The 26,409-nt window shown below is 50.4% G+C and overlaps 1 protein-coding gene across 1 annotated transcript; it reads right to left on the reverse strand.

The window, feature by feature from the left end:
- Window positions 1-604: 604 nt before the first annotated feature.
- Samm50 (SAMM50 sorting and assembly machinery component) lies at window positions 605-25,464 on the reverse strand. The gene is made up of 15 exons (XM_021630851.2): window positions 25,306-25,464; window positions 21,235-21,345; window positions 19,792-19,893; window positions 17,577-17,664; window positions 15,758-15,864; window positions 15,209-15,339; window positions 14,906-14,993; window positions 12,968-13,096; window positions 12,474-12,545; window positions 11,656-11,742; window positions 8,845-8,915; window positions 6,758-6,825; window positions 4,543-4,689; window positions 3,976-4,117; window positions 605-783 (listed from the first exon to the last, which is right to left on the reverse strand). The coding sequence occupies exons 1-15, from the start codon at window positions 25,324-25,326 to the stop codon at window positions 738-740; spliced, it is 1,410 nt and encodes a 469-aa protein (XP_021486526.1). The 5' UTR covers window positions 25,327-25,464; the 3' UTR covers window positions 605-737.
- Between the last annotated feature and the right edge of the window lie 945 nt (window positions 25,465-26,409).

The following is a 26,409-nucleotide window of genomic DNA, read 5'->3' on the forward strand; positions in this document are numbered from 1 at the left end:
TGAAAGACTGGGGGATAACAACAATATGAAGCCAGAGCAACAGAGGAGCAGGTGGCAGGCAGAACTGAATGCGCTTATCAGCTAGCCTGGATCTGATCCATCTGGGGACCCAGTGCCACCAAAAGAGTGCTTCAGAGAAAGCAGAGGCAGAAGTCAGGCCTGCTGGCTCTTAAGAGGGAGCATGGGTGTCTTTTGAAGTCAGTCTTGCCCGGCAGCACTTTGGCCCACAGACTCTCTGGACATCTCAGCTTCCTACAAGAGGATGACTGAGCAGCTCAAGTCACAGTTATGACAAGCAGGAGCAGCCATGGCTATCAGCAGACAGTGTATCTCCCTTCTGCCTCACCATGCTGGCAGAGCTGACCTCCTGTGCTGGCAGGCAGGGACAGTGTTCTTTGAGGCCACCCGGCAGCTCAGCCTTACTTCTGGTAGGTGGGCTCTCAGCAGTGGACTCTAGCAGTCTATGAGGAAAAGGTGCCTGGGGGAGGTCACCTGAAAGCCCTTAGGCCCAGGACCCAAAGGTCAGACTATCACATGTCCTCAGGAAAAGCAGGTGTCCAGATAGACGCATGGCCTGAAAAACAGACCACATCCAGGACACAGCTGAGTGTTTAAAATTTATTGACGTGATTTCCCATAAGGTTTGTGGCCCAGAAGCACTCGACTGTGTCACCTCCAAACAGGCATGTGGCCTGGAAGACTCTTGCTGCTCACCCAAGCTGCCCCGGGGACTCAAGCTACAGGAACCGAATCCCAGCTCCAAACTGGACGCCATCGCAAATCCTAAAAAGAAAGAGATGTCAAACACAGACTTTCTTACGTCATGGAGAGGCTCTGTTAGCACCCCACAGTTCTGCCTAGGCTAGTAAGAATCAGCCTTTGGAGAGAGGAGACCAAACAGAGCTAGAGCCTAAGACCCTCTGCTCCTCCACCCCACCCACCTGGTGTCAGGAGAGGAAGCGGCAGAAGAGGAGGCCCACGTGTTAGGGCTGGCTCAGAACTCAGGATGGTCCTGGGGCTCACCATAATCCAGCAACAGTGCCTCAGAGAGCCAGCCACTAGCCAGACCTGCTCCTGATCAGGAAGGAGATATAAGCGCTTACCACAGGTAAGCTCTCTGCAGAGCTCAGCTCTGGGGTATCCTGTGAGGACCTTCTCACACTGGCCAGGACCAGATACAGGTGCCAAAACTCAGTTCTTGCACTAAAGACCCAGGTTCCTGAGAGCTGGGCCACACTGGAGTGTCCCAGCAGTCACACTTCCCTGAAGAGCCCTGCTAATTGGAGGGAAGCAGCTCCTGGAAGGTGAGGACTCAAGCCCAAGCTTCACAGTGCATCTATGCCTTCAGCTGTGGGCCTAGGCTGCCAGTTTCACATTCCAGACTACGAGGTCCATAAAAGGGCCCACGGCTGCTGTCGCTGCTTTAGAGAAACACCCAGAGAAGTAAGCGTCGAGATGAACACACCAAGTTCTTTAGGTAACACACAGGCATTTGGTACAGCCGTTATCACAACTATAAACAAATCAACAATGTTTGTGCTGTGACACACACACCACAGAGCGATGGCCATGGCGGGTACACAAGGTGACACCTAGAGTCACAAGGCAAGGGACCACCAGTCCTCTGCAGACCTGATGGCCTCCTCAGCATCTACCTCTAGGCGGCCTTCCTGCCCCATCGAGGCAGTGCCCACCCTCATACCAGCCCAGCAGGGGTCATCAGGAAAGCCCACTGATGCCCACTCTAAACCCCCAAAGCTCTGCCCTGGGTGCAGTGCTAGGTGTAGGGAACAGCACTCACAGGCCCCGAACAGAACCCTTGACAGACTCTGAGAGGAAGGGAGTGAAGGAGAAGACCGAAAAGAGGCTCACTTGGAGGCAGCCATTCCCCAGAGTCTTCTATAACCCCATATACCTGGTTCACCACACCACACCCCTCCCCCAGGACAGCTGTACCCATGGTCAGGATGCCCTCCCCACCCTGTGTCCGTCCTCTCAGAAAGTTCAGCAAGGTCCCATCTTGGAGCCTCTTGCCACCAGCTGCAATGGTGGCGTCCTTCCTGCAGCTCAGCAAGCAGCTGGAGCAGCGCTGACTCATGCTGGGTCTCCAGAGACCTAGCCTGAGGACAGAACACTCAGGTTCCAGAGAAGGCGGCACCAGAAATCACTCAGGACCCAAGTCCGAACACTTCAAACTGTCTCCCTTTTGTAAAGGCCACAATTGCCAGTTACAGAGCACCTAGCTTAACCCTGGAGGCGGGGCTACAGACAACTGTCCACCTGCCAACTGCCTAATTTTAGAAGCAAGCTAAACTGAGGTCATTTCCCTCAAACGTTATCAAACTGCACTCCTGCTAACAAAGCTTCAAGCCAAGGCACGGAGGAAGGGTACTTCTATATCCAAGGCTGACCCGGAGAGCCTTCACAGCCCACACAAACACCTGCTGCCACGGCACAATGGCAAACAGCTGCAGCAACCCAGGCCGGGACCTTCCCCCACTCCAGCACAGCTGACTGTTTCTTTCTATAGGCTATGTTCTCAATTAATCTCTGAAACATGCATCTCGGGTTTAACTAAGAGAGAAGCGAAGCTGAGGGGTCCTGAGCTGGAAAGAACATATGCTAATGGGCCAATTAGCAAAGGGTTCAAAAGCAAAGCCACTGCTTGGTGCACACTGCCACCCTGTGGCTGCTGTCAGTATTACAGCAGCATCGGCCACAGCAGCTGAGCTGCTTAGAGCTGGCATCCCCGCTTAGGGAGCCCACCACACTCCCTAAGCGGGTGATGCCAGCACGGAATGAGCAGCAGCTTCCAGGTTCTGGTTCTGACCTGTACTCACAGCGCTTCCTATACGGCTTTCCAGGGACATGGGCCTTGGCCACCTGGCCATAGCTTCACTCCGGCTCCACCTGCACAAAAGGCTGCACAGGCAGAAGGCTAAGGCAGGATCTGAGAAGCTATCTGCTGTGCACCGGGGACTTAGGGACGTCAACCCTTCTGCCACACTGCATTCTTTAAAGTCAGAGACTGTGACATGTCATACTGCAAACAACAGGCACGGTGTGGACAGAGGATACCACTAAGGGACGAGAAGAGCAGGCCAACAACACCAGCAGCCATGTACCGGGAGTATCAGACACCACAGCCAGACCACAGAACAGCAGAGCGGGAGGGCTGTTCATATGGAAGCTCTGAGCACTGCCTTCGTCACCTTCTGTTCTAGGAAAACAGAACCAGAGTGGCTAAGTAACCTATTTTGGGCCTTACCACAAGGCAAAGTGGCATCTGGCCATGTGCTCTAGCGTGGGTAAAGTCACATGGTTGGGGGCTGTGAGGGGATCCGAGCCTCCCTGTGAGACTGCTTGTCCAGAAGGTGGTCCTGTGCAAGCCAGGCACAGTGCCCTAGCAGCAGCTCTTCACCAGCACGCCCTGACTTCTGACATCCAGAGCCTTGTCACTCAAGCTTCCTGTCTCTAATAATTTCTGTGGGTCTCCAGACACTTTCACAATGCCTACAGGTAATGTAAGAGATGGGATATCTTCTAAAACCCCAAATAGCTCTTGGCAAAATTCACCCACGTAACACAGCCATTGTTCCGTGTCCATGGGTGGAGTCCCCAGGCCACTGCTAGGCTGTGGCCAGCCCCAGGCCAGTGGTGGCACAGGTAAGCTCTCTCCACTGCATTACACTTCTAGCAAGCAGGGTCAATTCTTCCCACTGGCTAGCTCCTCAGTCAGAGTGGACAGCGCTCACACTGTCCTGGAGCAGGAGTGTTCCAGGGAAGGGGTGGGTACCTCCCTTTTCCCCTCCAACTGAAAGAAGCTAAGCAGAGGACCTGAATATTTTCATTCTTTAGTTGACTATTCAATCTCTCTTTACGTCCTGAACCTAAAAGCCACTGAAGTGACCAGCCGAGAGCAAACTGCCAACAGAAGCTCCACAGAGCTGCAGAGCTGACAATGGCCCCACACACCTGTCGCCCCGCTGCACGCCCATGGGAATGCAATAGTTCAGCTCCAACCGAGCGATGTTCCCAAGCCGGAGGACGATGCCTGCTCCATAGGACCAACGGATGCATTCAGCCAGCTTCCGGATGTGGGCTTTGGGGCCCTGACCTGGAAGAGCAAAGCTGGTGAGCAGAGATGTGTGGCTCTTTCCTGGCAGAGACCCGGCCAGCTGGTCTAGCTGGTGGAGAAGGTATGGGGCTGGTTATCTGAGCCCACTTCCCCAGAGCCAGCTCAATGTCTCAATATGTTGGGTCTGACTATCCTGCCCTCAGCCTACAAAGGCCCTTCTAGCAGAGCAGCTGGGAGGCCCCATGCCACACTCCAGAGAGAGCCCACAGTTCCCAAACTGCTCAGCTGGACACATGCCCTGTGAGCATGCTCTGGACAGCCCTGCTGAGCTCTGGGCCCTAACGTCATCCGGAAGCACTTGAAGCTTGTTTGTGGAACAGGGCACAGCTTCCCCTTTATAAGATGGCACCATCAGGGACAGAACCACCCAGCGTCAGGAGAACTCGTGGCTGGGGCAGACTCACCATAGTTAAGGTTGCACAGGTTGCCCGCATTGAGGAAGAAGTGTGTTCTGAAAAGCTCTCCGAAGCCACCCTGGCCAGGCCGGAAAGGCAGTGGGGTGTAGAGGTGCAGGCCCCCAGCCCAGTAGGCCTCCCCGCCCAGGTAGTCTCCTAAGGAAGGAAAAGAGAATCTGCTGACTCAGCACCGTGGCTTCTGCTTTCAGTTCTGCTCCACAAACCACGAGGGCAAGCCCAGCCTCCCTCCTTTTCAGGATCCTTCGATACTGACACAGCTGAGGAGCCAGGGTACCACAAAAGAACCCTGTCTGCAGTGCCTGGAGTGAAAGATCAACCTCCTTCTGAAGTGGCCGCTCGGAGGAACCTCCCTGTCTTTCACTATTCTCTTTCTCTGGCACATTGGGACAGTGTCCAAGCCCAGCTTATTGGGGCTGCCAGAGCTCAGGCTTTTGCCCAAACAGGCCAGACCTGGAGAAAAGTTCTTTTTGGAGTCAGTCACTGTCTCAGGTTCCCCAGGAGAGGAAAATTGCTGTGGTGACTTTGTAGCAAGCAGGGTCAATTCTTCCCACTGGCTAGCTCCTCAGTCAGAGTGGACAGCGCTCACACTGTCCTGGAGCAGGAGTGTTCCAGGGAAGGGGTAGGCACCTCCCTTTTCCCCTCCAACTGAAAGAGAAGCTAAGCAGAGGACCTGAATATTTTCATTCTTTAGTTGACTATTCAATCTCTCTACCCTAGCTCCGCAGCCCACAACTCCTACCACAGTCAGGGAAGTATCTGGCCTCTGTGGGCCCCAAAGCCCAAGCCTTGGTAAGTTCTCCCCATCTTTGTGCCTCAGCCTTGCCCTTGTCCTCCCTTTCTTTTGCCATTTTCAAGGCTCTTTCGAGCTGTGTTCCCTGCTTCTGGGGCTCTTGCTGCTGTGGCAGGAAAAATTCAATTCTCTTAATTGTGCTGGAGCAAGCAAGGAAGTGTAAAAGCAGAGAGACAAGGGTGTCTGCGAGACCAGTGTGTGCAGCTGTGGGTAGTGCTATGTATGTGAGGCCTTTCAGAACCCAGGGGATGCCAGCTGACCAGCCCTCTGTAAACACCACCATTAATCTACCAGTGTTATTCCAAACGCATGTAGTTGTCATGTGTCTTTTTGAAAATGCGTATGAGGGCTGGAGAAATGGCTCAGCTTTTAAAGGCTAGGCTCACAACCAAAAATAAAAAAGTGGGCCAGGCTGTGGTGGCACACACCTTTAATCCCAGCACCCAGGAAGCAGAGTCAGGAGCACCCCTGTGAGTTCTAGGACAGGCTGGTCTACACAGCGAGTTCCAGGACAGCCAGAGCTACACAGTGAGACCTTGACAGCAGAGCTACATAATGAAACCTTGTCTCAAAACAACAACAACAACAACAAAAAGTCTGGGTGTTTGTCAGCACTTATGTCTCTGCAGCACACGAGTGCAGCGCCTGCAGAGACCAAATGAGGGCATCAGGCCCCCAGCACTGGAGTTACAGTTGGTTGTGAGGCCGGGTGGGTGCTAGAAACCTGGGTCCTCTGGAAGAACAGTTCGTACTCTTAACTGCTGAGCTATTTCTTCAGCTCCTCGTGTGTCATTTTGTATCTAAAACAAAATAGTGTGAAATTTAACCTACCTCTACAGTACCTGAAAGTAACTGAGGAGCAAATCTGTGGCTGCTTCATTCCATTATTTTTTATTTGTTTTTAACTCACTGAGTGCTAAAGTTAAACCTGGCGTGCCCTGATTTGAAACGAATGTACAGGCCTGTTAAAGCAGATGCTTTCAGGATAGCTTCTGAATTTGGAATTACAGTGTTAGTGGATACAGCTACTATCTGTTTAAAAAAAACAAAGACATCTCAAGAAAATCACCTTACCCAGTCACAGATCTACACCAATTCTACCTGCTAAGACATATCAGCCCACAAACCTGCAGTCTCTGGGAGCAAAGGCATGGGGGATGAGGCACACTGAGTCTTCAGAGAGGGAACTGTGTGCTGCGGCACAGGACTACTTAATTGCTGGGTTTTGAGCGAAGGTTGCCAATGAGGAGCAGGAGCTGGCATGGCTGCTGGAAATGCTATCCTTATACTGCAGGCACAGGAAGTCCTGATGCGCGCACTGTTGCAAACCGCTATTCCCACAACCTCGGCCCTTCACGGACAGCAGCCCACAGAGAAGGAAAGCGCCGCACGTCCCCAGCCTGAGTTACTGACCTTCGCTTTGGGGTCCGATGCTGTGCATGCTAAATCCTCGGACACTCGTGGGGCCTCCCAGGTAAAACCTGAAGCAAAGTGACAGGCATCACTTCATTAGGTGAGGATCCACAAGACCCCCAGCAAGAGACAGCAGCAGAATCACAGCTGGTTCTGTATAACACCTTCTCACAACACAGAACATTAGGAAAGATGCAAGTGAGCATGTAACACCCATCAAAATCTACCCTGAAACCCAACAGCAGCTCATTCTGGAGGTATGAGCAATGAGACACAACAAAGACACTTGGGGGAAGATGAACGAGGAGGAGGACCATCCCTTAAAGGGTAGGCAGCTGTTCAAGGGATCCACCATGAGGGTCCTGCCCAACCAGACACCTCACTGACTCCCCAGCCACACTGGGTGGAGAAGGCAAGGTGCCCGTCACACATCAGTACAGCATACCACATTGGGCAGATACCAGAAGGAACAGCCCACACAGAGTGTTACTTTGGTTTTCTACAATGAATTATACTGCATTCTAACTGCTGAGGATAGAACCCAGGGCCTCCCCAAAGGTTAGTAAAGTTCCCTATTGTCTTGATCTCCCAAAATGCCTTTTAACTGGGGAAGGGAGCTCAAAATTTTTAGGTATGTCTATAACTACCTATATCTATCACTATATATAGATATGTTTCAGAGAAGGTCCCACTATGTAGCCCTGGCTGGCCCTCAAACTCAGAGATGTACTTGCCTCTGCTCTCCCAAGTGCTGGGATAAAAAGCGTGCAACACCACACCTAGCTAGGTTTAATCTTCAATGGTAAACCACAAGCAAAGCTGTTCTGAGAGTCTGAGACAGCGCATAGGGAGCAGGGCACTGGTTGTTCTGCCCAATAGAAGTCTCTCTGATATGTTCATATGAACTTGGGGAGTTCAGAGGTCCACACAGACTTTTATTTTACTGTCTGAATGCTAAGCAAAGCTTTCCGGAACAGTCTGCTGCATTAATAACTTAGGCAAACTGCAAGCTCTTTTCTTGGGTGCTTCTTAAAGATTTGTGTCTTTATCTTATGGGTAAGAATGTTTTGCCTATACGTCTGTCTGTGCACCATGTATATGGCTGGTGCTGGAAGAGGCCAGAAGAGGACTTTTGATCCCTGGAATGAAGTTACAAATGTTGTGATCTCCCCTAGGGGTGCTAGACAGATCCCTGGAAACCACACGAAGAGCAATCCCAGCAACTCTAGTGAGGTAAGACAAGGACAGAGAGTCACCTGGAAGCTCAGGGCCGGCCAGATTAGCATTTGCAGCACAGCAGCAGAATAAGAGAACCCGACTCAAAACAAGGTGGATGGTGAGAACCAACTCTTGAAGGCTGTCTTCTGACTCTACCCATGTACCACAGCATATATGAACCTGCACATGCGCACAGACACACACACACACACACACACACGCATTTATGCGCATACACTGTGACTTATAAAGACTTTCTTATGACTCAATGAATAATCACTGTGGTCTCTTTATAACAATTAACAAAGGGAATACAAGTCATATATAAAATATAGTGTGTCTTTACAGCTCACTCTCTGTATATGTACACACAAACATACTCCTAACTGACCAAAAGGAGTCAAACTAGGGTTAGGCAGGCTTATCCTCTGGGAGGACTGAGCATCCCACCTTCTTATATGTGCCTTTATTTCCACTTCTACAAGCACTAACCAAATTCCTTCATTATGATAATGATTTTTGGTTTTTTGAGACAGGGTTTCTCTGTGTAGCCCTGGCTGTCCTGTAACTCACTCTATGGACCAGGCTGGCCTTGAACTCAAGAGAACTGCCTGCCTGTCTCCCACATGCTGGGATTAAAGGTGTGGACCACCATGCCTGGATGAGAAAATATTTGATACAATAAAGTATCACAAGAAGCAAGCAGCTACTAAGTATGAGTAGTGGATACTTCAAAATCTGTCTCTACAGGAAAATCAATATTTTCTACAGGAAAATCAATCTGAGTCTTGCTCTAGTGTATAAAACACACACATACACACACCCCTAAAGACCCAGAGGAACTGTGGGGGAGCCTCTGCCACACTGACCTGTCAGCAATGCTGGATGGCTTGTCACCGATGGGCACCAAAATTCCACCCCAGAGAGATGTGGAAAATACCTGTGCAAAGGTAAAAACAGTGTTTCTTCCTGTACCGTGAGTACCAGCAGGAAGGTGGATCTACTCTGAATGCCCTTGGTGTGCAGAGTAGAGCAACAGCTGGGACATGGGGACCAGGGGTTGAGGTTGAAGAACTCAGTCAGAGGGCACCTGAAATTCCAACAGAGTCACATAGAGCAGCAGCGCCTTAGCTTGTGTTCCAGCCAGGACATGAGAAGTCAGGCCCATAGGACTGAGGTACGCAGCCCCTCAGGCTGTAGGAGATACAACACTCCTGCAGTCACACAGTGCAGACACACGTGGCTAGCCTCCCCTAAGGGGCAACACCATCCAGTTAAGGGGCTCAGTGACACCCTCATCAGAGGACTGGGTTGCCCCCAGTCCTACTGAACACCACTGCCAAGCTGGAGGCCCTCTCACTCAGCAACCCCAGGCCTTTAAGCATCAGACTGGCCAGAGATACTGCTCATCTTGGGTCCTTTGCCTGTCGGACCATAGGAACCCCACAACTGCTCAGACAGTCCTTTTCTAGATGCTTCAGTGGGAAGGGCTATAGCTAGAGGGGAAGAGAGCATGAGGAGCCACGCAGCACACAGCACAGTCCCCACATAGCAACGATGGGACAGAATCCCCCACCTTCACACTGTCTAATGGCACACTCATTGCCCATCTGTCCGCATGGCATTCTGGAAGCCACGCAAGCTACACTACACTTGGCTAGAGTCACCTCTGTGGCAGACTCTGGAAGGCCAGGGGAAGGGCTCCAATCGGATGAAGGTTGGCCAGGGCGAGCTGGCTCTTCAGCAGGATACCACTGTCGAGACATTTTCCACCTAACAGTAGGTTTGCTGGGAAGTGACGTCATCGGGAACTAAGTCAAGAAGCACTCTGCTCTACCCTGACATTTCCAGCTACTGGGAGCCACAGAGACGACAGTGCTGGGGCTCGGGCTCTGCCTGTTCCTGGAGATGTGCTTCCACTCTGGTCCTTCTCTGGGCTAAGGACTGCCTCTGCTCCCTGGAGACCTCAAGGCCTCGGCAGACTCTCACCCCTACCCCAGCTCTACCTGCACACAGCACTACCTCTGGCTTCTGGAAGGCAGCTCGCTGAGCTCCTCTGAGAAGAGCCAGGCCCCTGCTTTACTTCCATCCGGCCCTGTGCCTGCTCCCACTCAGAGGCGTCTACACACCACATTCCACCGGCAGACGAGGTCCCAATTCCTCCAACCAGAGCCAAACATCCTGAGCCCTCTACCCTCCTTCTATCCGTCTATTCAACCTTTTACCATTCACCTATCTATCTACACATTCTGTTACCCACCTACCCATCCACCCACCCACCCACCCATCTATCCACTCCCCCACCACACAGCACTGCCAGATGCCTCAAAGGAGCCATTCTATTGTTTGCTTCCCACAGTTCTCTCCTGTCTTTTAAACATTTCATTTTGAAGTGCTCTCAGGTTTACAGAGGTACAGGTCCCAAGGCTCTTCCTCAGCCACCCGCCATACTACTGGGTGAACTCTGACCTTAAAGACACTAACTCTCTACTTATGAACCCCCTCCTCCAAGCATCAGCTGATTGCCACCTGCACTAACCCATCCCCCTTTCTGCCTATTTCAACCACCATCCCTCCTGCTCCCTTTGGGTTCTACCCTTGTGGTGGTTTGAATAGGAATGGCCCCCACAGGTTCATGTGTTTGCATGCTTGGCCCATAGGGAGTAGCACTATCATAAGGCATGGCCTTGTTGGAGGAAGTGTATCATAGTGGGGGTGGGCTTTGAGGTCTCCTATGTTCAAGCTATGCCCAGTGTGGCACACAGTCTTCTGCTGCCTTTGGATCAAGATGTAGAACTCTCAGCTCTGTCTCCAGAAGCATGTCTGCCTGCATACTGCCATGCTTCCTGCCATGCTGATAATATAAGCAAGACCCCCAATAAATGTTCCTTTATAAGAGCTGCCTTGGTCAAGGCGTCTCTTCACACCAATGAAACCCTAACTAAGACAACCCTCATACTCCCGCCACTTGATAGAAGCACCTAGACTGCCCTGCAGCCATGACAAGGTCGGGGAGTGGAAGGGTAGATAGGATGAGCAGGTGGGTGGATGGGGAGGTTGATGGGTGAGCACACAAAGGGGTGGGTAGGTAAATGGATGAACAGATGGGGCATCTACAAAATAAGCACAACAGAGCCCTCCACCCCTCAACCCCCAGGCTGGAAGATAAGAGAAGGTGGCTGGAGACACGCTTGTGCCAAACTCTTAAAAGCCTGGAGCAGTAGGCCATGTGGAAAGTAGACAAAAGGATGTTACAGCAGCAGAAGGCAGATGATGAACAAGCACCTGTGAAGAGCCTCATCCCTCAGAAACTGCCTGTGAAGTCAGCAAGAGCCAGACAGCAGCAGTGACAATCAAGGCACTCTGGCTCCACTCTAGAGCACAAACTCACAGGAAGGCATTAGGAAAGTGTGCATCTAGGGCAGCTCAACTTGGGGATGGGAGGAAAGGGCAGGGAACTCAGAGCAGGGCTTCATACCACAGGCACAGACGGCAGAGCCTGAGCAGTGCCAGGAGGAGAGGGAAGGAGGATGGAGCTCTGTGGGAGCTGAGAGTAAGGCCCTGGCCCACGCATGCTGACTGCAGGTTCTTAAGTCCTGTGAGTTAGAGCCTCACAGAACTAAGCACACAAGTGCTCCAGGCTCAGGGTCCCTCAGGCAAAGTGCAGGCCACAAACTCACCGAATCCAATGCAAGTGGCTTATTCAGCTGAAGCTCAAAGTCTTCCTTGATGAAGCTCACATCCCCTCCTGTGTAGCCCGCCAGCTCCTGAAGGAAGAAGCATAGGTTGTAGGGACACGGAGCCACTAAGCCCTGCCCATGTAGTGACAGCTTCGCTGTTTGTGCCTTTCAAAGGGCCCGGGCTTGTTCAGTGTCTGGAAACAGTGAGCCCCTTTCATGACAGGATCATTTTACATAAAAACCTCACGACCAGTTGCTCCCCTGAAAATGAACATTGGGCACCCCAGGGTCCCGCCTGTACCATGAGTACCAGGAGCAGCAGGATGAGACTGGCTGGACTATCACAGCCACAGTGTGTCACCCAGTCCCCCCATATCTGCAGGGCAGCTGATCACACTTCTTTAAGGCACTCAACACTAGTCCCACGGTCTCCGATCCGGCACTGCCCCAAGCGGCCATGCAGGCCTGTGCATGGCCATCCTGCCTACAGTTGTCCCTTCAACTCTGTGCCTGGCCTTCAGGCGACACCACCAAAGAAGCTACCATGTCAACCACTGTGGCCTTGGGCAAAGACACAAGATAAACTGCAAAGAACAAGGGCTGAGGTCAGGAACCCTAAGAGTGGAGCCAATAGCCCTTGCAGGCAATTCTGGAGTGGTTTTTCCTATCTGTGTTGCGACCCAGAGCCTCCCCCATGCAGGGTTCAGTAGGCAAATGCCTTTTGTCTACCACGCCACACACCAGCCTTGGATGACTTTGCCAACTACAGGCGGAGCTTTGTGTTAAGCCTGTACACACTTCACTGACTCCCAACCTACCTGGTTGACTTTGAGCAAGGCCCCTCTTCTTGGCAAGATGGATGAGTTCCGAGAGTCGATGACCATGGCATGCTGAAAGAAACGAATGCCAGCGTTTTCACTTCAAGAAGCTCCAGGGACAGTAAGACCTGCTATGCGCTGAGGACTGGGCTATGCCGAGCATGCTCACAGTGCTTTACCTGTTCCTGCCCTCCTGGGACAGTTCAACGTTCTCAGAGGGTGTACCCAGAGACACCAGAGTTTCCCACTGACAATGACCAGCTCCATTCCCTCAGCGAGCCCAGCAACCACCCTCAGTCACTCGCTGCATTTCCTTTAATTTGTTTCCACTGCTGTTACTTACAAAAACGACTAAGGGGGCAGTGGACACGGAGCCTAACTGTCTAACCACAGAGGCCACTGTCCTAACCACACAGTCCCAGTGGCACCTCAGGCAGTGCCACAGCAGCAGGGACTGTCAGCACGTCTCCACCCAGACAGCATGTCCTACCTACCGAGAGAGACGACTTCAGTGAGTGTCCACTCTCCTTCCGCACAGCGAACGACGCGGTCCTGGAGAGGCAGCCCAGCTCCCGCCACACGCCCTCCCACTTGATGGTGTGGCTGGTCTTCCATATGGGAAACTGTAAAGGCAGGAAGGAAGCCTGGTTCTGCACCTTTCACACTGGAACAGGCTGCTGCATACTATCCTTTAGCATGAGGCATCACTGAGCAACACGCTTGGCAATTTCTTTCTTCAGCACCAGGGATGGATCAAGTGCTCGCTAGCACTTGACCTTCCCCAGCCACAAGTCCAGCCCCAAGATAAACTGATTTAAATAAGAGTAAATAAGGGTCAGGGAGGAACAGAAGAGGACACATGAAGAACGATGGGAGGGATGTAAACTGAGTCACAGCAGTGCTGCTCTGAGCTGCAGAAGGAACAGGACCATACCAAAGCGGAAGGTGACTCTGTCAACAGCAGGTGTCACCCTCATCACAGAAAGATACACACCCACTTGGCGGCCCAATAACCTGCCGTCACTTGGATGTCATCAGCCCCAGAAGAATGAGGAGAAGCAAGCCAATGGGAACAAGCAAAGCCAGGTCCAGGGAACCCGACTCCTGCCTCTCAGATTGTCTGGCCCACAGCTTGCCCCAGACTCTAGCTCAGAACAGGCCCATCTCTCTGAATGTCATGATGTCAAGGAGCTTTAGGAATAGCTGTGACTTCACTCGTAAGGACACCAGGTGCCAAACTCTTCAGAGAGCATCCTAACAAGCTCCACAGCCCACAGGCCTGGAGGAAAACACAAGGCCACGAAGGGTCAGGAGGCACCAACTGAAGGCCAGTCCATACCCTTGGTGTGCAAGACTGTGGCCCACAAGTGCCCACCTCAGCACACAGGGGCACTGTGAGGACTGAGACACCACAGAAACTTAAGGAGCAGCAGCCAGGCTTGGCGATCACTCTGCATGAGGGCCCCAAAACTCATGCTCTCCCCAGATGCCTGCAGGAAGTGAAGTGTCCCAACTGGCTTCTTTCCTTGAACACAGGGCGGCTCTCAGAGAGCAAACCACTTTTTAGGGAGACATACTGCTGACTCTACAGTAACCACCCGGATTCATAGGGATAGACGGTGCACACCCACAGCGCCCAGTTACACTTAAATGGCCTGAGACACAGCAAGCTCGGTCCAGTCTTGTCTTTCAACACAGCTGCCTCAGAGGCTGCAAGCTCCAGGTCCTTCCCCAGCCCACCCTCACCTTCCCCACACCATTGTACACTCCAGCTCCTTTCCCTTCTATTGTTCCATGCGGAAAGTAGGTGTTTTGACTCTTTCAGGGTGTGCTCCTTAAAAAGCTTTGAAAAGGCCGGGAAGTGGTGGTGCATGCCTTTAATTCCAGCACTTGGAGGCAGAGGCAGGTGGATCCCTGAGTTCAAGGCCAGCCTGGCCTACAGAGTGAGATCCAAAAGAGCCAGAGCTACACAGAAAAACCCTGTCTTGAAAAACAAGCAAATAGGGGGCTGGAGAGATGGCTCAGTGGTTAAGAGCACTGTCTACTCTTCCAAAGAACCAGAGTTCAATTCTCAGCACCCATATGGCAGCTCACAACTGTCTATACCACCAATTCCAAGGGATCTGACAACTTCACACTAATGCATATAAAATAAAATAAATTAAAAAAAAGAAAAACAAGCAAATAAACAAACAAAGAAGCTTAGAAAAAAAAAAAAAAAGAGGGGGTTACCAAGAAAAAAGAACAGTGCTACAGTCTGTCAGAAGCACAAATGCCATGACCACTGTGGAGACCAGCCAGTTCTGCCCCCTGGTTACCTGCATTAGCTAGGGAGGAGGCATCTAGCCAGGAGAAGGCCAACACACACACAAGTTTTCTCTAGAGTCAGTGAACTCACGGTCCCCACCATACACGGGGCCCAGTGTACTCACACTGTGCTCGGCAGACACGCCTCTGTCGGTCTCCCGAAGTGAGCTCCACGGGAACTGCCCCGTAACTTTATATAAGTTCACAGAGAAACTAGGAGGCAATGGGACAGAGCTTTAACAGTGAGTCTGTGCACGGGGGCTTGCACACGGCTAAACAACAGGCTCAATTAGACTACACTGGGGCACATCCTCAGAACAGCGACCTCGGCAGAGGCAGCTGGCTGCCAGGTGTCACTTCACCCTCAAGCCATCTACTTTAACTTTTAAACCAGGCCACTGAGCACAAGGAGTTGTTTAGCTTCCTACTTTCTCTCGAAGTTTCCAGGCTGTGGCTTGAAGAAGGACAGGCCGTAGGAAGTTTCTTTGGTTCCATAAGAAAATTGAAAAGTCACTTTTTCTGCACGTCCCAGAAGATTGGGGAGTTTGAGGCCGAGCACCTAGGGGGAGGGGAAAGGATGACACTGGTACTAGGGCAGTGTAAACAAGGCTCAAGTGCACAGGACTTTGTTTCCTATGAGGCACCCTTGCCAAGCAAAGCACACAGCACTCACACAGGCTGACCAGGTGAAAGTTGGCCACACCAAGCACCCTGGAAGCAGGAAGGCAGAAGTTTCCCATCCCACTCCCAAATCTCCCCCACCAGGGCAAAAGGAATCTAAACAAGACCACTGATGTACTCATCTGCCCTGGTACTAAGGTTACTATTGGTAGAGAGGACCTCAAGTTCGTGCCAACCAGTTCTGGGGAGGCTGATGAAAAACTGTACCTAACACCAAGCAACTGCCATTTCTCCAACAGGCACATCTCAAAAGCTTACACTCAGAACTCTAAACAACAATGGAAGTCACATCCTACCATGCTGCCTTCGTTGTTTCCAACCATGGTGTTGTAACTGCCTGTCAGCCTCCTCAGCTCCGTCACTTCGAAGGTGACATCTAACCCATTCGGCAGTGCATCTTCGCCTACAGAGAAAATAACAAAAAGGGTCTGCATGGCTCTGCTGGTAAAGACACTTCCACCATGCTTGCCAACCTGGGTTTAATTCCCAGGACCTACTGACTCCCACATATGTGTCCACACACATACACATACTTGCACACATATAAACCAAAGCATACCTCTACAACACCTAAAACTCTGCTCTGTCCTGGATACAGCCCAAGCTGGGAATGGGGTATCCCCTAGGGAGGACCTTGAAAATGTTCTGAGCCTCATCCAACCAACATCAAAGCATGGAACTCGGAAGACAGTAAGGATTTTAGTAACATCTGAGAAATGAGCAACACAGCACAGTCAAATGTCCTCCATCCAGTGGAGTGTGAGCAGTGTCTGAGCTGGAAGTCTCTACCTCACAACCCAACAAGGCTGGCGAGTGCAGAGTGAGGTCAAAATCTGCAGGGATATGATCTCAGTGGAGGAGGCGGCTTTTGCCTTCCACCCACGGCACTTGCTGGGTGTTCCAGCTAGACACCTGGGCAGCAGGAATGGAGATGTCCACATGGTCTCCACAGGCTGGGGAGGAAGGCACAGAGGAGAGCCTTGATGCTGATCTGGTTTATACATCCATTTATCCATCCATCCATCCATCCATCCATCCATCCATCCATCCATCCAAGAGGCAAGGTCTTTCAATGCAATCCTGGTTGGCCTAGAACTCTCCATGTAGGCCAGCCTGGCCTTAGCTCTGGTCTGGCTTATTTATTTATGTTTGTTTGTTTGTTTATAAGACAGGTTTCTCAATGCAGTCCTTGTTAGCCTAGAACTCATCATGTAGACCATCTATCTATCGATCGATCGATCTATCTATCTATCCATCCATCCATCCATCCATTTACCCATCCATCCATCCATCCATCCATCCATTTATCTATTAATTACGAGGCAGTGTCTCTCAATGCAGTCCTGGCTGGCTTGGAGCTCATGTATACTGGCCTGGCCTTAAACTCACAGAGAAGGCCCAGTCTCTGCTTCCCGAGTGCTGGGATTGAAGGTGTGTACCACAACATCAAACCCTTGCTAGCTACTCTGACACATGTCCCCACTGTTAACACCTCACATTCACAAGGTTCATTTGTCACAGCTGTCAAGGCCACACTCATAATTAATGCACGCAGGGTCAGTGACATGCAGTGTGACGAGCACAATGACAGGTTTACAACTCCCTAACGAGCCTCTGCTGTCAGGTAATTCTATGGTGCGGCCAGGTTAAGAGCTGAGGTCATAGCCAGAGGAGAGCTGACCAGTGCAAAGCCATGTCCAACAGGGACTGAGAGAGCCTAAACCAAGTGCCAACAAACAGCACTAAACTGACCCTGGGGAGGCAGAGAAGGCCTGCATGTTTGAACTGTATCATTCACTATTGGGTCAGAGAAAAGTTACCTAAAAGGCTGAGCACCTCCATTTTGTAAGTGAGATGTATCTGAAAGGTCACCAGTGTCCCCAGGTGCCCCCATGTCCCATCTTGACTCATTGGTGCACCTTGAGCTTTAGATTAGGTCACTGGCCCTGCCCACTCTGTTATGATGAAACCCACAGGTGTAACTTTTGAGAGGACCAATTAACTCCAAGATCTACCTGAGAAATCTCTGGGTGCTCTGCATCTAACCACGTGGCTACACTGTGACCCCGGAGGCTACAGGATGGCATCAGAAGGGTACATTCCCATGGCACCTACCCTGACACGTGTCGATCAAAACATCCACTTGCCTAAAAATTCCTAGGCGAAGCAGTTTTTCCCGGGCTTCATGAGATCTCCGCATAACCTAGAGGAGGGGAAAACAGAGAATGAGCTCTCTTAAGACACGGGAACAGCCATGGGAACACTAAGAGCCATGTGACCTGTGAGTATATGCAGTGAGAGGTGTATGTAGCAGGAAATGCCTGTGAAATTCCATGAGGAACAGTGTAGTGGGCAGAAGCACACTTGGGCTCAGCAGAGAGGAATAGGCTACAGAGCTTGGGGTGCTATAAACACTGAGTTGAAACCAAAACATGTGAAAGCAACACTCTGGGGATGGACACTGGGAAAAGAAGCTACAACAGACCTGCCAGGTGAACCTGGTTGAGATGGAAAGCAGCCAGCATAGGGAGCACCCAGACACAGAAAGCAGCCAGCATAGGAAGCACCCAGACACAGAAAGAAAGCAGCCAGCATAGGGAGCACCAAGACACAGAAAGCAGCCAGCATAGGGAGCACCCAGACACAGAAAGCAGCCAGCATAGGGAGCACCCAGACACAGAAAGAAAGCAGCCAGCATAGGGAGTACGCAGACACAGAAAGCAGCCAGCATAGGGAGCACCCAGACACAGAAAGAAAGCAGCCAGCATAGGGAGCACCCAGACACAGAAAGAAAGCAGCCAGCATAGAGAGTACCCAGACACAGAAAGATGGTTTAGGTACAGAAAGCAGCCAGTAGACTGAGCACTCAGACATAGAAAAGACCCAGGATGAACAGAAAAAAAAGGTAACAGGAAAAAAGGCGGTGACAAAGTGACACAAAGAGCTCCTGTGAATGAACAAGGGCCAAGAACCCATAGGAAAACAGGTGTTTCACAGTCAGAAGCCAGGCATTTGCTTCTAATCCCAGCACTCAGAGGCTAAGGCTGGAGTTGCTAAAGATGGAGGCCAGCCTGAGCCACATAGTGAGCTGCTGTCTAAACAAACAAACAAAACAAAAAAAAAAAAAAGAAAGAAAGAAAGAAAGAAAGAAAGAAAGAAAGAAAGAAAGAAAGAAAGAAAAACAAACAGGAGAGAGATGAATGGCAAAAACAATAAAAATAAAGTATTTGGGGGCTGGTGAGGTGGCTCAGTGAGTTATGGTATTTGCCACTAAGCCAGAGTTTGATCCCAGGGACATAGATTCAAATAGGAATAATGAAACAGCACTCTGTGTCTAATGGATGGGGAGACCTTAGAGAGGGCGGCTCTCAGCTCTGGAGAGTGGACCTTTCTGATCCCCTGCAGGGGTGTGGAATAGTGGATCTCCTTTGAAGATCGATATGCTAACCCTTGAAGTGCCAGACCATGTGCCCTTTGACCTTCCTGTACTGTGCACACTGTAACACAACTGTAAGATGCTGAATGCACGGCCATACAAGACAGCCAAGCACTCAATTTAGTTAGTGTTCATCAACAGAGACACAGCAATGACACACAGCATTTGCAGTGAGGCTTCCCAGACATGCAGGAAAAGACAGGACTGCCCTCACAATGACAGAAGAGAATCTCAGTGCTCTCAGTGGCCTGGGTTCATCCTAGTGGATGACACACTTGAAAAGACATGGCGGAGCCTGGGCTGGCCTCTGGGAGTGGTCAAGCAGTGGTGGCAGGGAAGTGTGCACACTCACACCGATACACTCTCCACCTGTGACAGTTTACACCTCTTTACATAACTGTCTTGAACCATCACCTTAAACTTTCAAACCCACGAATTTTTGATCGTTGTTTTGCCAACACTGCCCAAAGTTAGCAAGAAGAGGCAGAGAGAGGAGCCAGTTGACCTGGCCACAAGGACACCACTAATGACCTCTGCTAGGCCAGTCAGTGTGTCCCAAGGGCAGGCCAGGAGGAAGCTGCAGGCACCATCCTACTACAGCACAGGAAGAGTCTGTGTGACAGATAGATGAGAAGTGGGTATCCACAGAGGATGCCAGGGTGCTCAGCAGGACCTGGGGATGGTGCTGATGCTGAGTCAGCAAGAGTGCAGGACAGGCTGGCGGAGCAAATGAGGACAGGGTAGTCCTCCTCAGGATGAACAGAGAGCAGGAAGTTTGTGTGAGCTGTGGGAGACTCTGCAGGCCTGAGTCTCCCTCAGAGGTGAGAGGCTGGGGGCTGGGCTGTGGGTAGTCTCAGATTATTCAGAAATTACAGGCAAAGAAAACAAACTTACCTCAATGAGGTTTTTAGCCTTAAAAACATCTTCAATTTCACAAATGATGATGTCATCCTTAGTCCGTCCAAGTCCATCAAAATGAACATGCTGAACCACCACCTAAATGTGACAAGGGGACAGAGGTCACCACCCCCAGCACAGGAAGCAGCTTGGGACTGTAGCTGGAGGCAGGGTCTGAGACAAAGGGCAAGGTCTTCTCCAGTGTAAGAACCTGGACTTCTTACTCCTGACTCCATCCTTTTCAAACTCTCATGTGTAGGGTGTTTGCTTACAGGTATGTCTGCACAGCACGTGAGAGCCTGGTGCCCACAGACTCCCTCGAGCTGGAGTTGCAGATGATTATGACCTGCCATGTGGGGGCTGCATATCCAAGTCCTCTGCAAGAGCAGCGCTCTTAACCTCTAAGCCAGCTCTCCAGTCCTGTATTCTTATTTTAAGAGTTAGCCTTTGCCAGGTCTATACCGCCCATGAATGAGCTCTGGCCTCTCCAGCCCTGCAACCCAAGATCACGTGGGTCATGCATGCTAATAAGTAGCATGGCCCAATCTTAAGACAGGCCACACCTAGCCTCTGCTGTGGGATGAAGATCCCACACAGAGGCAACAAGGCAAGTAAAGAATGACCCTCGACTCTTCTGGAAGAAAAGAACAGAAATAGAAACTCTAGAGCTGGGGCTGTAGCTCTGTGGTAGGGGACTTAATCTATAATGTAAGAGATTACCAGCTGCATGCCCTTAATCTCAGCAGTTGGGAGGCAGAGGCAGGTGAATCTCTATAAGTCTGAGGTCAGCCTAGTATACACTGTCAGTTTCAGGACAACCAGAGCTGTTACACAGAAAAACCTTATCTCAAAAAGCCAAAAACAAACAAACAAACAAACAAAAGGTGCAAAAGGTTCTGCACTAAATCCCTAGTGTTAGCAAATATATGTGTATGTACATATACATACATATACATAGTCTTAAGCATAATTTGAGTCTATCTTTGAAAAACTTTAAATTTTATTTTACTTAATGTGATGCATGTATTTGTACATGTGTGCAATGCCTGTGGAGGCCAGACGAGGCTGTCAGATCTTCTACACGCTAGAATCTAGAGCTAGAGTTAAAGGCGGTTTTGAGCCATCACACGGATAATGGGAACCACACCCAGGCCATCTGCAAGGGCAGCCAGTGGGGAAGATGGCTCTTCCCCACTGAGCCATCTCTCCAACCATGGCAAAGTTCTTGTCTTGTTTTATTTTTCAGTAGAAATAAACGTGTTTGCCTAGACCAGCCATATCAATTGCCACCCAGGAACACCTGAGGAATAGGGAGCTACTGCCCTGAAGTCAAGGTTCTCTACTTGCAAATGGTGACGTTAGCTCCTTTACTTCTCCATAGGGCTTACCAGGAGAACATTCCAGAAACAACCACATCAAGATGATCCACAGGACACTCACATCTTTGTTTTCCAGAATTTCCTGTTTTGCTTCAGGTTCAACTTCCACAAACTCAGCTTCTTCCCCCAGAGCTCCAAAGTCAGGTCCACTCGACGGGAGAGGTTCCAGACTCTGTGAGGGAATGAAGAAACCAGAAGTAATTGAGCTGACGATGAAAATGAGCCACATCTCCACCTTTAGGCTCAGGTAGTGCCACAATCCAGCACAGCTGCTCCCTTCAGTCAGAGTGGGGAGTTGGGGATGGATGGAAAACAGAAGGCAGGTGTAGGCCAATGGGCAGGTCCTAGGGGCAGAGCTTAATAACTGTGTTCAGTTCGTAACTTGTAAGTAAAACAAAGATTCCAAAAAAGAGAAAGAAACCTTGCACAAGCTGCTCAATGGGCCAGAACGCAGGCACCTTCCACAACCTGAATTGTGTCACTGGAGACTGAACCTTCGCACGTGCTGGCCAAGTGCTCCACACCACCAAGCTATACTCTTGAACGTTTTCAACTTGTTTTTTTTCCTTTGTTTTAGTTTTCTGAGACAGGATCTATCCTAACACACCCTGTGTAGCCAAGGCTCCTTTTGAAACTCCTCCTGAGCCTGGCCCTGCTTCCCAGTGACAATATGAACTGTTACCACCTCAAAGCCAGCCATGGTGGCACACAGCTTTAATGCCAACACCAGGAAGCTCAGGCAGAAGACGTTCTACCACTGAATAAATAATTACAAGAACTTAATAAGCTTTCTGGGAGCTGGAACTGGGTGAGCATGGCTGGGAAGACTGGAAAACACAATTACATATATGTAACAGACAAAATACAGTGCTTTATCTGTGTGTGCATGGAACATCTAATCTGTTCCTATGAGTGACACCCTAAGTCACTGAGACACTTAATAGTAGAGATATCCAGGCATCCCTGAAGTGGACTCAGAGTGACAATTCAGAGGACTATCATCAACAGGCAGGCAATAACTGGCCACTTCCCACAGTCAAGTCCCTCTACATGTACAAAAGTGCTGACATCTGCAAAACAAGGACGCCGGGCCTACGATTTCCTTTTCCTAGAGTACGTAAAGACTTTCTGCCACATCTACTTGACACAGGCTCTGTCAGGATCAGGAGCCCAACAGAATTGTGACTCCTCCCTCATTTGCCCTCAAGACTGGTCCTCAAGGACCTATTGAGAGACAAACCTAAAGACCAATCCAGTCTAAGTACCTTCATCATGAGGCTGTGCTGGCTCCCTGCATATTCTGAAGATCCACCTTACATGTCCTCTGTGGGGGAGGGGGAGGTACTAAGACTGGTACACAGGCCAAGCTTGAATTTACTATAATTCTTGTGCCTCTGCCTCCTGAGTGCTGGAATTACAGGCATGAGTCACCACACCAGGCTAAACATCACCTCTGAGCCATTCTGTATGTATGTGTGTGTATATGTGTGTGCAGGGTCAGAATCAGGGTCTGACATACCCAAGGATGTCCTCAAATATATAGCCAAGAAGAGTCTTAAGCTATTGATCCTCCTACTTCAAACTCCTAAGTTTCTAAGATTTCAGCCATCATGCCTCAGTCCAAAGGGACACCTCTTAAATGTTAGAAATTTGTTGTCCTGCGCAGTGGCTCACTCCTGTAATCCTAGCACTCAGGGAGGCAGAGGCAGGTGGATCTCTGTGAGTTCAAGGCCAGTCTGGTCTACAAAGAATAGTCCAGGACAGCCAAGGCTACACAGAGAAACCCTGTCTTGAAAAAAACAAAACCAACCAAACAAAAAAATGTTAGAAATTTGTGACCTCAGACAGGTTTCCTCTTTTTGTACTCTTTTTGTATTCACAGGATGCTAATAAATACAATTTTCTCTTGTTCTCACCAAGCTTCTGTGGGGAGGGAAAAGAAGAGCAGGTGCAGGCCCATAACCCCAGCACTCAGGAAGATGCAGGGCTGTGAGTTCCCCACTAACCCAGGGTATTTACCAAGGATGACAAAGAATACATCATTTCCTGTCACTATCCACTGGCTTTTGGTGTTAGTGTTTTTTAACTAAATCATTATTAACTTCTCACAAGTATGGAAATGTTAGTAAGAGTGTGCAGGAGGATCCATTTTTAATCCAATAGTTGGCAAATATGCCTTGCTTGGGCAGAGTTTTCGTTCCATTACTCTAAAAATTCCAATACTGTTTCTAAAATGTTAACGCATGAAACAAAGTCCATCAGAGACCACCAGCCCCACAATCTGGAGGACAGATGTCAAAACACGGTGCCACTGTGGTTGACACGTCTGCCAAAACCTGGTGGCCTCCAAAAACTGTTTACTAATAGAAATTCACTTGCTGTTTTTAGACAGGGTCTATGTAGCCCTGGTTGGCCTAAAACTCACCAAGTAGACAGGGCTGGGCTTGAACTCACAACAGATCCAACTGCGTCTGCCTACTGAGCACTGAGAATAAGGCTGTGCACCACTGTGCCTAGCAATTAGAACGCTAATCCCAGCTACTGAAAAGTATATAGAATGACAAATTCAAGGCCAGCCTCACAGAGTGAGCTCAAGGCTGGCCCTGACAAGCTAGTGAAATCACAATTTAAGAGATCTAGGAGTACAGCTCCCTGAGTGCTTGCCTGGAGGGTACGTGTGGAGCTGAGGAGGAACTTGCCTCCTGGGTTCCTGCAGTATTCAGGAGGGTACTGGAAATCTGAACTGAGTTCTATGGGATGGGACTGTTTGGCTAGGTAAAGCTGGGGTGGACATGAGTAATAGGATAGGATGGGCCCAGGGCACCAGCACAGTTCAACAATGGGGTCACAAATGCAATGGTGTGTGAAGCAGCTCTGTGAAAGTGGTATGCCCAAGTCTGGAGGCCTGGGTGAGATGCTTGGGCTAAGTGCTGTTGGAAGTAAGGGGACACTACCAGAAAATGAGTTACAGGGGAAGTGATGCTGTCCACACTCGGTGGTGCTGGGTCCAGGGCTCCTTAAGTCTTCATTTTAGGACATTCTGAGGCTCTATGACTCTGGACACGTAACTCATTCTCTGGCCCTTGGGAACAGTTAAAAAATGAAAGAGTTTGGGGCTAAGGAGCCAACAATGACATAGGTTGCTGGGTGGAACCAAGGTACTGCACTGAGCCCAAAAGACCACCCAAAAACTAGCCAAGCACAGAAGTTGGTCAGGAAGAAGTTCTGTGTCCCTAAGCCGAAACTAACTTGTTCATCAGACCTCAGGAGACACGAGAAAGAGAACAGGCAAAAATCTCAAAAAGCCACAATCAAAGGATTTAAAGACAGTAACTGAGCCAAGTATACTGACACATGCCTGTAACCCCCAGCTCTAAGAACCTGAGACAGACGTGCTAATGTGAAGCCAGCTTGGGTTACAAAGCCAAAGGCACAAAGAGACAGGGAAGGAGGAAATGCTGAGGCAGGATAAGTCTCTTCTATCGTTTGCTCTGCCCACTCATGGGTAGGGGAGGTCATTCTGTGGTATAGAACAGAATGTTGCCCAAGTCCTGCTGGCCCCTGGGGCCTGATGTCCTGAGTTCGATTCTTCAGACTCCACAAGGTGGAAGAAAACTGACTCCAGCAAGTTGTTTTCTTACCTCCATATGGACATGGACACAAACACACACACTTATTTTTAAGCAAGAGCACTGGGTTGGAGAGAAGAGCTCTACAGGTAAGGTACCTGCTGCTCTTGCAGAGAATCAGAGTGGTTCCTGACACTTAAAAGGAGGCTTGCAATTTCAAGGGCTCCAACGCCCCCTTCTGGCCTCCACAGGCTCTGCACAAAAAGTGCACATACACATATTTGAACGCTCATGCACCTCGCAATTGAAAAATTTGAAACAAGACTGTTAAATATCTTGTTCGTATCTTGTCTTTCGAGGGACCCTTCTTCCCCACCGCGTTCCTACCGAGGCCAGTGCTGTGAGGTCACCCGGAATAATTCCACTTGAGTGACCTTGGGCAAGTCACCACCGTCCTCAGGACCGCTACAGTCGCAGGCCCAAGCATCTCCCGCACCCTCCCCGCTGCCCTTGCCCCAGGCGCAGGTACGCGTGTCCCGCCCGGCCGCCGCCGGGCCTCTCACCCGGGCGTGCACTGTCCCCATGGCTCCCTCTCCGGCTGCTGCCCCGCGGAGGTACCCGCGCCCACCCCTGCTCAGCTACAGGCACAGACGCGCGGCTACGGGTCACGGAAGCTGCAAGCCGAGCGCCGCCATGTTGTACCGCCTAGGTCCCGCCCCCTGGGCCAGGGACCTCCGCTCATTGGTCTGTATGCGACCGTGACCCGGATGTTCATAGGAACGCCGGGAAGCCAGGGCAAGGGTTGAGCGTGCAGTGACCTTTGGTAAGCAGCTGGTGTAGGCAAAGCTGCTCCGTGGAAGGGAGCGGAGGCACGATTCTCGTTCTATGCCGGCTTGCACTGGTCCAGTCATTGGAATCTCAGTTTCACTTCTGAGGTGTGACGAGAATGGCGCAGGGCTGAGAGACGAGTGTGTGCTCCTGGGACCCGACCTGAAGTCTGGCTTGACCGGAACACCTTTGCCTGGATCCAGTAAAAAGGGTGTGGGTGTGTGTCGGGGTCGTCTTTCGAGACGGTTTAGTACGTAAACGTCATACACACACAAAGTTAAAAATAAAATTAAAAATCAGTAAAGATCGCCTTCGATGAATCCTCAGAAACATATATGTGTGTTACTTTATCTTTCAATTAAAGTATGATTACATTATCCTTTTCCCCGTTTTGTTTGTTTGTTTGTTTTGACAGTGGTTTCTCTGAGTAGCCCTGGGTGTCCTGGAACTTACTCTGTAGACCTAAACTCGAACTCTTGGAGATCCACCAGCCTCTGTCGCCAGAGTGCTGGGATTAAAGGCGTGGCCCAACACTGCCTGCCCAGATTCATTTTTTTAAAAAGATGAGTGGGGCTCTCTTCAATGTTCAGGTGAGGGTAGTCACCTAGGTAAATCAGACAGCTGTGCGCTTGGTTTTTGTGGCAGAAACAGCTACTGAGCCTCAAAAGAACAATGTAATAAAAGCCACCCATAGCTGTGAGCTGCAGTTCACTGGAGAGAGGGTGGAGTTCCTGTCTGACCTGACAGCCTGACACCACTGCTCTTGACTTTTTTTTTCCAGCCCTCTCCCTCAAGGACACCCTGCACTTTTTCCTATTTAAGTAGCATTCCTCTGGCAT

This window comes from Meriones unguiculatus, chromosome 8 (genome assembly GCF_030254825.1).
Source record: "Meriones unguiculatus strain TT.TT164.6M chromosome 8, Bangor_MerUng_6.1, whole genome shotgun sequence".
Taxonomy (NCBI): Eukaryota; Metazoa; Chordata; class Mammalia; order Rodentia; family Muridae; genus Meriones; species Meriones unguiculatus.

What these genes read in the sequence shown, in the direction of transcription:
- Samm50 (XM_021630851.2), bottom strand. Translation starts at nt 25,326, where the DNA reads ATGGGGACAGTGCACGCCCGG. An exon ending in AGGCTAAAAACCTCATTGAG is followed by an intron (nt 17,665 to 19,791) that starts GTAAGTTTGTTT and finishes CCCCTCCTCTAG; the next exon opens with GTTATGCGGAGATCTCATGA. An exon ending in TTTGATCGACACGTGTCAGG is followed by an intron (nt 15,865 to 17,576) that starts GTAGGTGCCATG and finishes TTTTCTCTGTAG; the next exon opens with GCGAAGATGCACTGCCGAAT.